This window comes from Durio zibethinus, chromosome 3 (genome assembly GCF_047325235.1).
Source record: "Durio zibethinus cultivar Kanyao isolate XHJ-2024 chromosome 3, ASM4732523v1, whole genome shotgun sequence".
In the NCBI taxonomy this organism is placed as follows: Eukaryota; Viridiplantae; Streptophyta; class Magnoliopsida; order Malvales; family Malvaceae; genus Durio; species Durio zibethinus.
This window is the reverse complement of record NC_143164.1, coordinates 4,935,662-4,949,473: the sequence shown is the minus strand read 5'-3', so window position 1 is coordinate 4,949,473 and position 13,812 is coordinate 4,935,662. Positions and strand designations below refer to the sequence as shown.

Here is a 13,812-nt window from a genome sequence, read left to right as displayed (position 1 = left end):
GTATTATTCTAGACTAAGACAGACAAGTAGAAAAAAAACCATATTCTCCTGTTGTGGCACATTTCCATTTTCTATAATTTTTTATACCAAAGTCTTTCTTTATGCCATAACTTTTAGAAAAAACCACATATATATATATATATATGGATCTTCTCATAAACATGTTTATCTTTTTCCAGCTTGATTATTAATCCCTTCCTCTCCTTCTCTCTCTCCTAGAATTCTTGCTTCAGTGGAAAGAGAGAAAAATTAGCTTAAAAGGAATTCAAAGAAAATTTAAGCATGGGGAGAGCTCCTTGCTGTGACAAAGCTAACGTCAAGAAAGGCCCATGGTCACCTGAAGAAGACGCCAAGCTCAAGGCATATATTGAGCAGCATGGTACTGGTGGAAACTGGATCGCATTGCCCCAGAAAATTGGTAATAATAATAATAATAATAATTAAAGATATATAATCAATCAGCTGTGCTTTGTTTTTCTTTCTTTTTCATTTCTTTGTTTTTTTCTTTCATGTAGAAACACTACTCAGATTAATAAATCGAGTAAAGTTTTGGTTTATGGTGTCTGATGCGATTTTAAGTGGTTTGTTTTTTTGTATCTTAGGCCTTAAGAGATGTGGGAAGAGCTGCCGTCTCAGATGGTTGAACTATCTGCGCCCAAATATCAAGCATGGAGGATTCTCTGAAGAAGAAGATAAGATTATTTGCAGCCTCTATATTAGTATTGGGAGCAGGTATTGCGGCCCTAAAGTGATTCATTAAGTCACCAAAATCTTATATTTTGATTTCATTCAAAACAAACATTTTTATGCCTGAGAGAGTACAGATTTATTGCATATTAGTTACTGAACTTGCATGATTATTGTAGGTGGTCTATTATTGCTGCACAATTACCGGGGAGGACTGATAATGATATAAAGAACTATTGGAACACAAGGCTTAAGAAGAAGCTTCTTGGCAAGCAACGCAGAGAGCAACAGTCTCGTAGAGGGAATAGCCTAAAGCAAGAACTGAAGAGAGGGAATGGGGATACCTTGATTCCTGATCATAAGTATAACAACAACCAAAGACCTTACTGGCCAGAGCTGCCTGTGCTGGTGGCGCCCATGCCAAACTCAAGTCAAGAACAACGCATTGACAGCCAAGCGTCAGTGAGAAGATTACTAATCAAGCTTGGAGGAAGATTTTCTGATGATGATCAGGTGATCAATGATGCGTCGACAACTCTTCATGATCAGTTTCCAAAAGATTCATCCTCCACTGCTCATCTGCAACTTTATGAACAAACTCTCCAAATGCCCTCTTCTTCTTATCCCATGGATGCCTTAAACAATAATATTGGTACTCAGTTTGTGAACTCCCAGTACACCATAGATGGACCAAATCTACATATGCTGGAAGGGCAAATCAGTTTTTCTTCAGAGCTCCAGGAAATGGGATATAGCAACCCACAAAGATTAGATGGAATGGAGTTCTTATATGGGGAAGACATGGGTAGAGCTGTGGATAAATATTGTTGTGAAAGCATCGGCTGGCCGGGTACTGATACAAGCTCTCTGCTTTGCCCTCCTGTTGCTTCAGAATATGGAGATATACAACAAGAAGTGCTGCAAGAATTTGCTTTCAATGAGTTAAGGCAGCCATGAGGACAATAGCATGCATGCTGTAAATTAATGGAATGTACTAAGTTGGAACTAATGAGAAAACCCTAATAATAAACTCGTTAAGTTATATGCTTGCTTTCTTTTGTTCATGCTTATTCTATCAATATTCAATAGTGACTGTAATTCATCTGACTGTAATTTGTATCTTCGTGAAATCTTGCTTTTATTGTGCTGTTCATACTCATTTTCTTAAGCTGAGGTTGAACTTGGGAATTCTGAAGCTTCAATGTCTTGTTTTTTCCTAACTGGGGCATGTAGGTCAACACTTCTCAGATGATTAACAGATGAATGGTATGCATGTTCTTACACTATCCGTGTGTCAGACTCATACTAATACATGTCACAATGTTCGTTGAAGATCCAAATAAGCCGCAGCCAGCATGCTAGATTCCTTCAAAAGTTCATTGCTGCTAAGTCTCTTTCTGATCAAGTAATGTAATTAAGTCATACGTACTTCCCCGGCCTTATTGATGCATTACCTACTGGCTAGAACTATATATTTGCATGCCACCATTAATTCCTTAATTGGTCAATGTGCTTAAAAGTTAAAAACATACTATAATTGAAGTTCATAGCTTTAGGGATTATTCATTGATTTACATTAAGCTTTTGTTGAAATTTTGTGGTTAACTTCATTACTTTTTCTCATTGCAAAAAATCCATTTTATTCAAAGAAAAACTATATAGTTTTCAATGCATTAATCTCTAAGGTTTTAAATTCCATGAAATTGATCTTTGTCAAATTAAGTTAGCAATTAATTAATACTATTATACTATAGGCTTAATTAGACTCATGTCAATTTTTTTGGGTATTTCTATTGGATTTTTTTTTTTCAAAATCAACTTTGCTACAATCCAGTCTAACCGCACACATTCCAAAACAAGAAGAAAAACTTCAACCTCTCTCCATAGTTTAGGTTAGCTTAAGATTATCTCTAAAGGTCAAAAGCCATATTATTATTTAATCTTATGGACGCTTCTGCGGCTGACTAAATAAGTAAACTAATTGATTACGGTTGTAAGGATTTGGATCAAAATTATGCCCTTTTCTGTTGACAAATTTCTTGTTTGGTAAGCCATGGTCATGATATTTGTTAAAATTGGTTGACAAATTTCAAGAACCCTACCTGTCCTTTGTCAAGCTATTCAAAAGCTCGGCCCCATCACCTTAACCAACTTTCAGAACCAATTAGTATTAAGATTAAAGCCAGACGACAGCGGTAATAAAACAAGTGGAAAAACAAATAATTGAATGCACAAGATTTACTATTAGTACCGAACTCCGAATTGAGGGTAAGAACCTTGAAATTACAAGAAAAAAAAATGATTAAGGCAAAAATAAAGAGTGATCTTTATTTTTGTACTTCGAGACTTAAGTTAGAAGTTAAAACAAAAGAGAAAAATAAAAAAGTAAGAAAAGAGTTAGATTAGAATGATAGTATCTTGATGACTTTATAAGTAAAATACGAAGAGTCTTTAAAGTAAAATAATAATATAATTAAGTTGATGTGATATTGCGCATGTCAGATCGATTCCAAAGTTAAAAATATCTATGATTGTTTATTAATAATATCTAATAAGAAAAAAAATTAATTTATTCTCTGAACCAAAAAATATATCTAACATTTATAGTGATTCATCTTCAAGGTAAGAGTTGTCAATTTTGTAGTTTTTACCAAAAAAAATTACAAATGTGATAGTAAAATTTTATCCCGAAGATCTTTTAAATATAAACATAATTAGAATAACCAAATTTCATATGCTATGTGTAAAAGCAATCAATATCAGAATAGTAATTAAGAATTAATACTTAATAAATACTACTAACATTGAAAGATATTAGCTAGTCAATTACATGTGCTTTATATATAAATCTCCTTCACATGCTTTAACAAATCTTTTCAACTTTTTCTTCCACGTTTTCTCTTTCCACTGATCCTGAAGCTTGAAATCAGTAGTACTTCTCCACGTTTGCTGGCAAAATGCATTTACCATAGTTTTGTAGAGTACAATTATAATTATTATATAGACCAGACAGGCAAAGGGAAATGCCACAGCATGAGCCAAAAATTCTGAAAATCAATAATATTGGTAGCCATTAAACAACAAGCCTATAAGTAAATATTTCAATCTGTAAAGCAAGAAAAAATATCCCAGGTGAAGAAGAAGCAGAACAGAAAAAGTTCAAACAAGAAACCAATATTTCAAAACTCTGACTTAAATAAGAGCCATAATATTCCGTCAAAACGATGACGATGATAAAACCAAACGCATCAAGGGGCCATGTGCCTGGATTGGAAGACGCCCACGCCCCCTAGCCAATTGACAACAACCAAACGACGACTTATTTCCCTATTTTTTTTATATTTTATTATTAATCCTCTTTTATTAAAACCCATATTACCAAATAATCAGATTATCTTTTGGTTTTTATATATAATGATAATGGCACTCACTAACATGAGAAATTTCTATCAATCTTGTCCGGTATTTAGGCTATCAAATTCAGGTGTAAATTAGTTCTATTTCGAGGGAATTAGCAGTCGGAAGCCTTTGATTTGGCCTGTCGAAAGTGGGATTGAGAGATGATGATATTTCTTGGAGTTGCAGCATTTTGTCATTGTTTGTAAGAATATATACCTTGCCTGCAAATGTACATGTATAGACTCTAATTCCTTTATATATAACACCTTTTTTCCTTATAGTAAGTTATAAGAGCCACACTTAGCATAACACAGCTTGGAAGGTTAATCAGTTGATTATAAGAAAAATAATATATATCTATTATGATATACAAATATATATATATATATACACACACACACACACAGAAAGAGAGTCAAAATATATTTATGCTAAATAATTGAAAGAATATATAATTTCAAATTCACAAAAAAAAAAAAGCTGAAACACTAAAAGGTTATAAGTAATAAATTTAAGTATATTTAATCTATATTCTAGCCCATCTTAATTTAATTATATATCAATATATATTCTCATAATCCACAATTCTCTTCCAGAGGCGACCATGCAAAATGCTAATTAAGGTTATAGATTTTGATAATAAGATTTAAAATTGAACAAAATAAAAACCCAAAAACATCAAGCTTGTTTCATGCTTAGAAGAAATCGACTTATGATTCAACTCCAAGATGCATCAATAGGTTAAAGTAGAATGAAACAAATAATCCTTCATCACCCAAATTCTTTTTCTTCCAAATGTTAATCAGTTCGAAATTAAATTGAGACAGAATGGCCTGCTGTCCTGGATTCTAGTTTTAAAATTTTAGTCGTTACTATTTGCCAAGGGGATGTAGCTCAGATGGTAGAGCGCTCGCTTAGCATGCGAGAGGTACGGGGATCGATACCCCGCATCTCCATGTTTTTCTGCTTTTCTCTCAAGTTTTCTGATCCAGAAAGCCCAATTAAGTACATATCTTTTGGGTTGAGATTCACCCTATTTGGCCTAAAAGATTCAAAATCCATCCCGTCATTTGGCGAGCCGAATAAGATTAAGGAGCAAGTGAATATCAAGAAGTAGAAGTTATGGGAGCATACCCGACTTTGTAAAAGATTTTCCTTGGAAGAAAGCTAAGAGGTTGCTGCTGCAAAGACTAGTTTCTGTAGGATACAATACATTGAAGTTGTCTCTTGTTACTCTTTTTGTCTTTAGCTGTTTATCTGATTATATATATTCTATATCTAGAACTAGAAATCAAGAATCGATGATTCCCTTTGGTCTTACTGTTGGATGTTTGATAACTGATTTCTTAAAGGAGACATCCCAAGGAGCATTTCGCAGCTCCGAGGTTTTTTCTGTTCCTAAATATTCTATATCTGTGTTGTGTTTTATATTGTGATGATCTTGATTTGCTGTTATGCAGGGAAAGGGCTTGAAAATGAAAGGACAGCTCTTGGCAATCGGTGGCTTCTTTGTTGTTGTTGTCAAGTTGGTTTCTACATATTTTGTGATACAAAAGTGGGTATTTCTCTTGCATGTTGTGAATGGTGGAATGATGCAAGTTTTGTCGCTATGGAGAAGTTTGCTGGAAGAAAATGGAGGTTGTGGAGGCAACTGCTTTTTCATGCAAGATGGATTTTCAGCAGCAGATGCAGAAAGTCAAGTTCTTTAGGGGACCAAATTCTTTGTTTCTTTTGCCCAACTAACTACATTGTTATCCGTATGTTCCTTTAGGGCGATTGCAAAATCATCAATCGCCTGCGGCAGTTGACTAAACAAAAGAAATAGCTGAGTATTAAGAAGTGTAGTTTTCTTCCCTCATTTCAATCATGCAGAAGGATAAAACACTTTCCTTTAAAACTGTACAACGTAGATTGTAGAGTATACAAATAAAAGGCTTTTTGTCTAATTATCTCTGCCCCATAAAGTGTGAGAAATAAAATGGAAAAGTAATTCTTTTGTAATGAAAAACCTGTAACCCAATGCCCTGCTTCCAATTTACCATTGCCACCATTAAACCTCTATACTATCAATGTTTCCTAGATTAACAGAGCACCTGCTCCTGGCAACCACCATCAGCATAATGAAAGTGTTAATGGATAGATTGATAGTTTTTGCACATCATGGTAACAGAAGAATTAACCAGTTCACTTTGTACTACGCCCTCTCTTTCTGAAATGTGATGAACAGCCTACTATTCATTTAATTTAACAAGTTGATTTCCTGAAAATTTAAGAAGTACAGATCCAATTAAATTATAAATTGATTCTAGATGGAAGGAACCACCAAGCACCAGAACAATCATACCTGGCGTCAGTGACTCTGGATCTTGGGAACTCTCCTTATCTTCGTGGTGGCTGGTGTTTCCAGCTGTGGACAAGTCAGGAGAAATTGACGGGTACTGGCAGTAGGCTGAACGTAACTGATTATATATCTCTTCTATCGTCCCCCACCGCTCGTCTTGTCGATCCATCTCTATTAGAACCTGTACAACCAACCCATCACAGGAGAAAAAAATGGTTGGGGAGTTTCCTAGAGAGAGATAGAGAGATTTCTGGTACTTACCTGTGCAGGACTCCTCTTAAAAACAGGGGAAAACCTCTGCCTACAGTACTCATTGAACAGAACAGTGAAAAATATTAGGGGAATAGTGAAACCAGAAGCAATGGGTGATCGTTTTATGCCAAAGACCCCAAGGGCAATAATTTGTGTCAACACCAAAGAGAAGATTGTTGTGTTATGAACAATAGGCCAGAACTGTCCCCCACTTTCATATTTTGATACGTATACATGGAGAATCTGAAAAAAAGAATGAACATTGAATAAAATGTATCATCAAAGAACAGGTAAAAGTTGAATTCTTCTGAATATCTCTCTTCCACTTGACTCAATGGTCATCAATAAAATTATGCTTGACCTAACAGTGAAAATCATGCACTGAAAATACATACAACATAACACTACAATCAACTTGTATCATAAATCGGATTATAAGTACTAAAAATTTATAAGCTATTTTACAATACTGAGGAAATTAAAGCTTAGAATGTAATTCCATAAAGCAGCTTTTTCAGGAGTTAATGATAAACAACTGTTCTGCAAACAAGGACCACATGTAAGCTTAAAATAACATTCTATATATATTAAGAAAAGAGATTCCTATGAAAATTAAGAAACTTCGTGGGCCACAAGCCGAACAATTTCAAATGATATTAGCTGTTATTTTATTGACAAAAGCCAAAAGGAGGACATCAAAAATTGATCAGACAAAAACTCACCTGGTTTCTATAGACAAGGAAAGCAAGAAAGAAGTAAACCAGCAAGAAGGGCAATATTAAGGGTGCCATGATAGAACAAGTGAAGCCAAGGAGTCCAAAAAGAAGAAGTCTCGGAATTTCAGTGTGATGAGGGAAGGTTAGAGCACAATTAGATGGTTCTTCCTTAATTCTTAGTATGAATTTTCTGAACACATTGCAAAGAAGAGCAAAGAGTTGTATTACTTCACAGGACAAGCTTGCCCAGCCTGATGATAAAACATAAGTCGTGAAGAAGGTAGCCTGCAGATACTCAAGAACAACAACTACAGTTAGAAGTAATCCTGAAGATTCACATTCACGTGACATATAAAAGGGACCAGAAGCAATCTTTGTCCTATGTGAATGTGCCAACAAAAATGAGGGCATAAAAATGTACTGCCGTTTTTAAGACTTTTGCAGTAAGATATTAGGTCTTGCTGTGGAGCTTGTCAAAACCATATGTTGGATATCCACAATTTCAGAACTCGTGGAAGATAAAAATTCCAAGAGTATAGTTTAGATCCATATAAAAAAGAATCTCATGCATCTCCAAGAGACCAAGATAAATCTAAACCTAAATGATATAAGAACTAGTGAAGTTTTATTAAACCAACTATTATGGTTTGGCCCAAAAAAAAAAAAAAAGCCAACTATTATGGAGTCATGGAAAATTACCTGGGCTGGCACTGCTTTGGCAAGTTGTATAGGTATGTCTCTAACACTTGAGAAAACACTCAATTGACTGATTACAGATCCAGAAAGAACATTAACGAAGAAAACATTCCAGATTGTGAAGTACAAAATTTTAATGCATGCACTCCTTTTCCTCTCACTGCGTGAAACATTTCCCTCCATCGCGGAAAATAGCATCATGGTTGGTGGAACAGCATACAGAAATAATATCAGAATCACACTTGGTAGATAACCTGTTACCAGATGATTCATGTACTTCCTGCACAGTAGAACAAACAGGATAGGTTCACAAACAGGTCAAATATATTCCAGATCCTCTTCAATAATTACCAAATGTCCCCTTTTAACTACTTCCAATTTTCCACTAATACCATGAAAGAGCAAATTATGATGTATTCAAAGGATCAAATGAAAGAAGCCAGTACAAACCAAAATACTTCCTTAAGCTGATCAGTTAGGTGCCACCTGTACTGGCTCCTGAAGAATTTTTTTTCATGCATTTTTTTTCCGTATAAATGGGTATAGTCTAACATGTTGTTGCAATTTCTATATCCTAATTTGTTGCACATGACTGCAATGTGTAATGATAGCAACATAATTGAAAAAAACAAGCTAACACCGCTTTTGCAATAGAGTATGAAGAATGATACTCACTGTTTTAAAATTCCTTTAAGAAATGGAAATGTATGTGATAGCTGGTCTAGTTGAGTCAAGCCTTGCACAAATGTAACTGGAACAAGAAACACTAACATAAAAACAATAGCACCTAGAAGAGTTGCTATTTTACGAAGCCAAACTTGTTTGTACGGTATGGAGAGGTTTGACCAATAAACATCATGTGGCTCTGGGGCTAGCTGTGTCACCCATAGCATAGGATTTGATGATTGAAGAACTTGAGCAGCAATAACAGCAGCATAGCGAGTCCTGAAGAAAACAAAAGCAGCTGGACGTTCCTGTACCCGAAGCCAAAATAACATAGGACATCACATGGCCATTTCCATCAAAGTTTTAAAAGTTAATGATCAATATTTGCTTTCAAACATCAACACCCACATGATGGCGACAGGAATGATAAGAATGAAGCACATAAAGAGAGAGTGACCATAAAGAAATAAAGAAACAAGCATTCAGATAATGTAGCAGGCCACTACTACATCACCATATCCTTTTAATAGTTAGAATTATCAGTTACAGTTAATGCTGGCATTTATGCAAACAGCAGGAAACTAGTTGCTCAAATTTAGTGATACAATTTACTTTCATGCATCAATCACCTAGAAAAGGAGGAAAATGATCTAACATTAAGCTGAAATACCCAGGCCAACAAAGGTTCAGAATGAGATTAATAGCATGTAAATGTCCGAAAGAACATGCAAAATGCCTTTTAGCATCAAATGGCAGCAATTCCTAGGGCGGCAAAGACCAGATCTATATCCACTAGAGTTCTTTGTTGTCAGAGGAAAAACTAGATCATGACGAACAAAAGATGCTTATTGCACATTAAAATAATCCAGAGGAGGTATAAAAGCAAAACGACTTGAAGACTGAAAACAATATCTGAAACAAGTCAATTTTCGCAACAAATCACCAAAAAAGGCAAACATAAATTATATATTATTTAAGCATACATACTATAACCCTGAAATCAAAATTATTAGATTCATCTTATTCCAAAATTTCAACCTTTTCTCTTTGAGTTGGTTGCAACCCATCAACGCTTGTTTTACTCTTAACACTTTCTGCTTCATTGTTAAGCACCTTAAAGGAATGTGTAGTTCCTCCACAAAGACAGCACGGCATAGAGCTCTTTCCACACTGTGGCTCAATGGTTTTTAGCATTCTGTACATCTTCTCTGCATCCTTCTGCAAAGACGGCACAGAATGTTGTGTTTGTCCGCAGCAGAGTAGAAAAGCAGAAATGCAAGTTCATTTTGACATTACTCAACTCAGTTCAACTCAAAAAAACACCTAATAAGGACAACCAAATGAAATTGAGAAATTGGAAAATTCAACTTAAATGCAATGAACCAGCATCAGCACACTAAGTCCTATCCTATTCTTTAAAATAAATAAAGAATAATTGTCTGGTAACTAGTAGCAAGTCACAACTGTATAATAACACTGAATAAAGTCAACAATATAAAGATCTAAAAGATGATCTCAAAATCAAATTGGAAAAAATCAAGATTACTTCTTCAACATAGCATGCGATGGACCCATAATATTTTACTTCTTTTAAAGCTCTCATATCAAGTTTTGAGTTGTGAATTCCATTAAAGAAACCATTTTATATGGTCTATAGAACACAAGATAAAAAAAAGGGTAAAAGTAGAGCAAACATTTTCTGTTTATCAAAACTAAGGACATCCGTCTCAGAAGAACACTAAATGCATTCATTAGATGGCTAGAAAGTAGTGAATAACTACACTAATGACATAACCAGCTAATATAAAAAAAATGGTACTAAAGAAATTTTCAAAATTAAAGCCTTTTCAAATAACAAAATTCATATAAATTTATGTCACTCAAAGATAGATGCATACCATTAATTTATCAATGGTACCAGCCTGATATACCATCTGGTGAGACACGTAGCTTGCTGGATAATAAGTTGAAAAGAACTTTTCCACTGAATCACTGTATGAATGATCTGGAGACCACGGGATGCCACGGACTAGAACTGTGAAATGACTTGGACTGGGAGGAGATCCAGTAATATGTGCTAGCCTCATTTTAGTGATACTTTTATACTCCTAGAGTAAAAATCTTTAAATGAATGCTAGAAGAAATTTAAGAATGCATCAATACAAGTCAAACTATATAGGAGTAACTGCTGCATTTTGGTTTGTACATCCTTACAAAGTAAAGCAGAACACAAGCTGAGCAGGATATAATGTACAATGCAAGACAATGAGTCCAAAGCCTGGAAAATTCAAAACAAAAGGAAAAACAATCAATAAATAGCTGCTTTTCTCCAATGTATTTTTTACCATAAAACCACGTTATTGAAGTGTCATCTCAACATCTCAGCCAGGCTATTTATACTTGAAATTAATTCTTGATTAGAACTCTCTTAGGAATCTTATAAAAGTGTAAATAGAAAAATCAAAAGACTTGGATTCTTCCTCTTGGTTGCATAAGCAAATATGTTAAACTAGAATACTACGGGACATCCCAAAACCAAAAGTAGGACAGAATAAGTCCAAATTTCATTTCTGGTCAAGACATTCATGGCTTGACAAGGCAGCATCCAGATAAAATTTCATTTTAAAAAGAACTAAAGCAATTATCACATCATAATAATTGGTTCAACAGAACATACCATTTTGAACCTTCTTTTACATTTCCAATTGTAAATACTTCCAGTGATTCTGCATTGATTTGCTTGTGCTGCATATCTTGTCCATAATAATTTACTGGAAGCACCAGAAAAATGCAAATCATAGCAGCAATGATGAATACACGAATACTGTAAAGAACAGGAGGAAAATAGCATTGCAGTTAGTAAACCTGCAAAAGCAAAAACAGGCACTGACCAACCACAATTAAACTACTAAAGCACTTCAAAAAGTTTTGGATATAGTTGCAAGCTTAGACTTCGGGAGACACTTAGTAGCAAAAATTTCACCCACAAAATTGAAGGACATAAAAATTTTCCATATGGGGAGACTTGATCACCTGAAAACAACTATTCTCATGAAAACTACAGCATCCACACCACCGACAGCCAATATATCTTCATCAGTTGCTTGCCAGACCCTCATGATCCAGCTTGCAGACGGCACAAGTCTTTCAAGGCAAAAAGGATCACTATACTTTACTGGTTCTGAAACCAGCCTCTGCGTAAAATACACACATCCATTGCTTGGTTGTTTTCTCAGTACGGAATACAATGACAGAAGCACAACACATATAGCTATATTGATTCCGGCGGAGGTTAAAAGAGCAGTAATGTCCATCCCACTCCACGATATCCTTTTTTCAAGCTATAAAAATCCAACAACTCAAGCACTTAACCGTGGAAGGACATCATATTACTTTCAATTTGCTCTAAAGAGAGGAATGTTTTTGACCCAATGGTAATGCAGAAAGTAATTTGGCCTCAATTTGACACAGAACCAGAAGCTGCAAAATTGATATGGGATTCGTCGTGGTTCAGAAACCAAACATTTAACAACAATTTTCGTCGATCATATGTCAAAACAAAAGCTTCAATGAAAATTAAAGTAAAAAGACAATGCTTAAACTAAATACAGGCAAAAAGCATTAGCCAACTTCAAAAAATAAATAAAAACCTCAGGAACCCTTTTTCTCTTTTTCTTTTGATTCCTTTCTATAGTTCCAGGACATATAATTAATACATGTACAAAAGACTAAAGAAATACCAAAATTTTTCCAAAAAGATTACAAAACCAAAAGTAACAAACATTATATTTAAAATGAAAATGCACCCAACAATTAATCCAACGAGAAAATTTAAACAAAATTAAATCATTTTGGACCAACAACCGAAAAGAAAAAATAAAAGATTAATCAAAAGAAAGCACCTGTAACAATATCAGAACCGGAAAAGCGTAAGAAAGCAGAGAGATTCTGATGCCAAACGATTCGCCTAGAAAGTAGGAAACCAAACACAAGAAAATGTTGAGCCTGTTTATTTCTCATACGCCAAAGGCCACGCATTTGCTTCAATTTCAAATAAAAAAAAATGAGCAATTTGCAGGGAAAGAAATCAAGAACCCTAATTTAGAAAAAAGAAGTTATAAAGATTGGAATATCTTGCGAGGAATTTATTGAAAAAAAATTCCCACAATAAACGCAAAGATTTCCTAGAATGCCACGTGTAAATCAGTAGTTAACATTTGACAATGCGGAAAATAGAAAACGAAATCGGATTTTTCATTTTTTTTCTTACGGCCATGGCAACGGAAGCGCCACGTGGCAGAAAGAAGGGGACAGAACAAAATGTCAGATCCTGCTGGCTGCTACTCAAGTACAAGTGAATAACCGCCTTTGCTGTCCTGTGGAATCTTGATTCTTGATTCTTTGTTTTTGTCTGTTTATGGGTTTTATTACCCTGCATCACAACCCTAGTTATTTTAAATGGAGTCGAGGTCGTAAAGAATGAAAATTGTTGACTTGTTGACCTTTGGGAAGGAGGATTTATCAATCATTTAAAATTTTCTTTTTTTAATTTTAAATTAAATTCACACCAATTATAATTTTATTTTTTATTTTAAATTAAATTTAAACCAATATTATCTATTTAACTTTCTCTTAAAATTATAATTGGATTGATAATACCCAATTTTTTTCTAAACTTTAATCATATACGCGTATATATGGCTTGCAAAAACCGCAAGGGAAATGGGCCTATGCTGTCTAAACTCAAAAAAGGGCTGTTGCTTTCTCTCGTAGAAAAGCCAACTTCAACTACTTTATACATGAATGGACTACTTCACATATATTTATAATAAATAAATAAATAAATAAATATAAAAATTACTCATAAAATAACTTAACGCTCTTGTTCATCGCGATCAGCTGACGATAATTTTCGAACCCAGTTGCTGAGCGGTTTCCACCTACTTATACTAGAAAGAAAATAAAAGTAGACGTGAAGACGTATTCTTGTATGCGACAAAACGAAACCGTTTTTCTCCAATGTCGCTGTAAAAATTTTGAAAATCTGTTGTTTTA

At 34.4% G+C, this 13,812-nt stretch overlaps 2 protein-coding genes and 1 non-coding gene across 8 annotated transcripts; 2 read left to right on the top strand and 1 right to left on the bottom strand.

Moving 5' to 3' along the window:
* Window positions 1–191: 191 nt before the first annotated feature.
* LOC111299644 (transcription factor MYB36-like) lies at window positions 192–1,932 on the top strand. Its single transcript, XM_022894966.2, has 3 exons — window positions 192–418; window positions 603–732; window positions 867–1,932. The coding sequence occupies exons 1-3, from the start codon at window positions 283–285 to the stop codon at window positions 1,642–1,644; spliced, it is 1,044 nt and encodes a 347-aa protein (XP_022750701.2). The 5' UTR covers window positions 192–282; the 3' UTR covers window positions 1,645–1,932.
* Window positions 1,933–4,969: 3,037 nt separating this feature from the next.
* Window positions 4,970–5,042, top strand: TRNAA-AGC (transfer RNA alanine (anticodon AGC)). Its single transcript has one exon. It is a non-coding gene; the product is annotated as a tRNA-Ala (tRNA).
* An 889-nt stretch (window positions 5,043–5,931) lies between these two features.
* LOC111280118 (hyperosmolality-gated Ca2+ permeable channel 2.1-like) lies at window positions 5,932–12,876 on the bottom strand. 6 transcript variants are annotated; one of them, XM_022867388.2, is made up of 12 exons: window positions 12,660–12,876; window positions 11,791–12,237; window positions 11,435–11,581; window positions 10,972–11,035; window positions 10,656–10,865; window positions 9,796–9,975; window positions 8,767–9,065; window positions 8,095–8,371; window positions 7,402–7,680; window positions 6,689–6,922; window positions 6,431–6,608; window positions 5,932–6,346 (listed from the first exon to the last, which is right to left on the bottom strand). In XM_022867388.2, the coding sequence occupies exons 2-12, from the start codon at window positions 12,069–12,071 to the stop codon at window positions 6,318–6,320; spliced, it is 2,178 nt and encodes a 725-aa protein (XP_022723123.1). In that variant the 5' UTR covers window positions 12,072–12,237; window positions 12,660–12,876; the 3' UTR covers window positions 5,932–6,317. The 6 variants fall into 6 exon arrangements, with proteins under 6 accessions (XP_022723123.1, XP_022723603.1, XP_089614337.1 ...); XM_022867868.2 differs by lacking the exon at window positions 11,791–12,237 and having other exon boundaries at window positions 6,199–6,346; window positions 12,660–12,874; XM_089758211.1 differs by lacking the exon at window positions 9,796–9,975 and having other exon boundaries at window positions 6,199–6,346; window positions 12,660–12,855.
* Window positions 12,877–13,812: the final 936 nt, after the last annotated feature.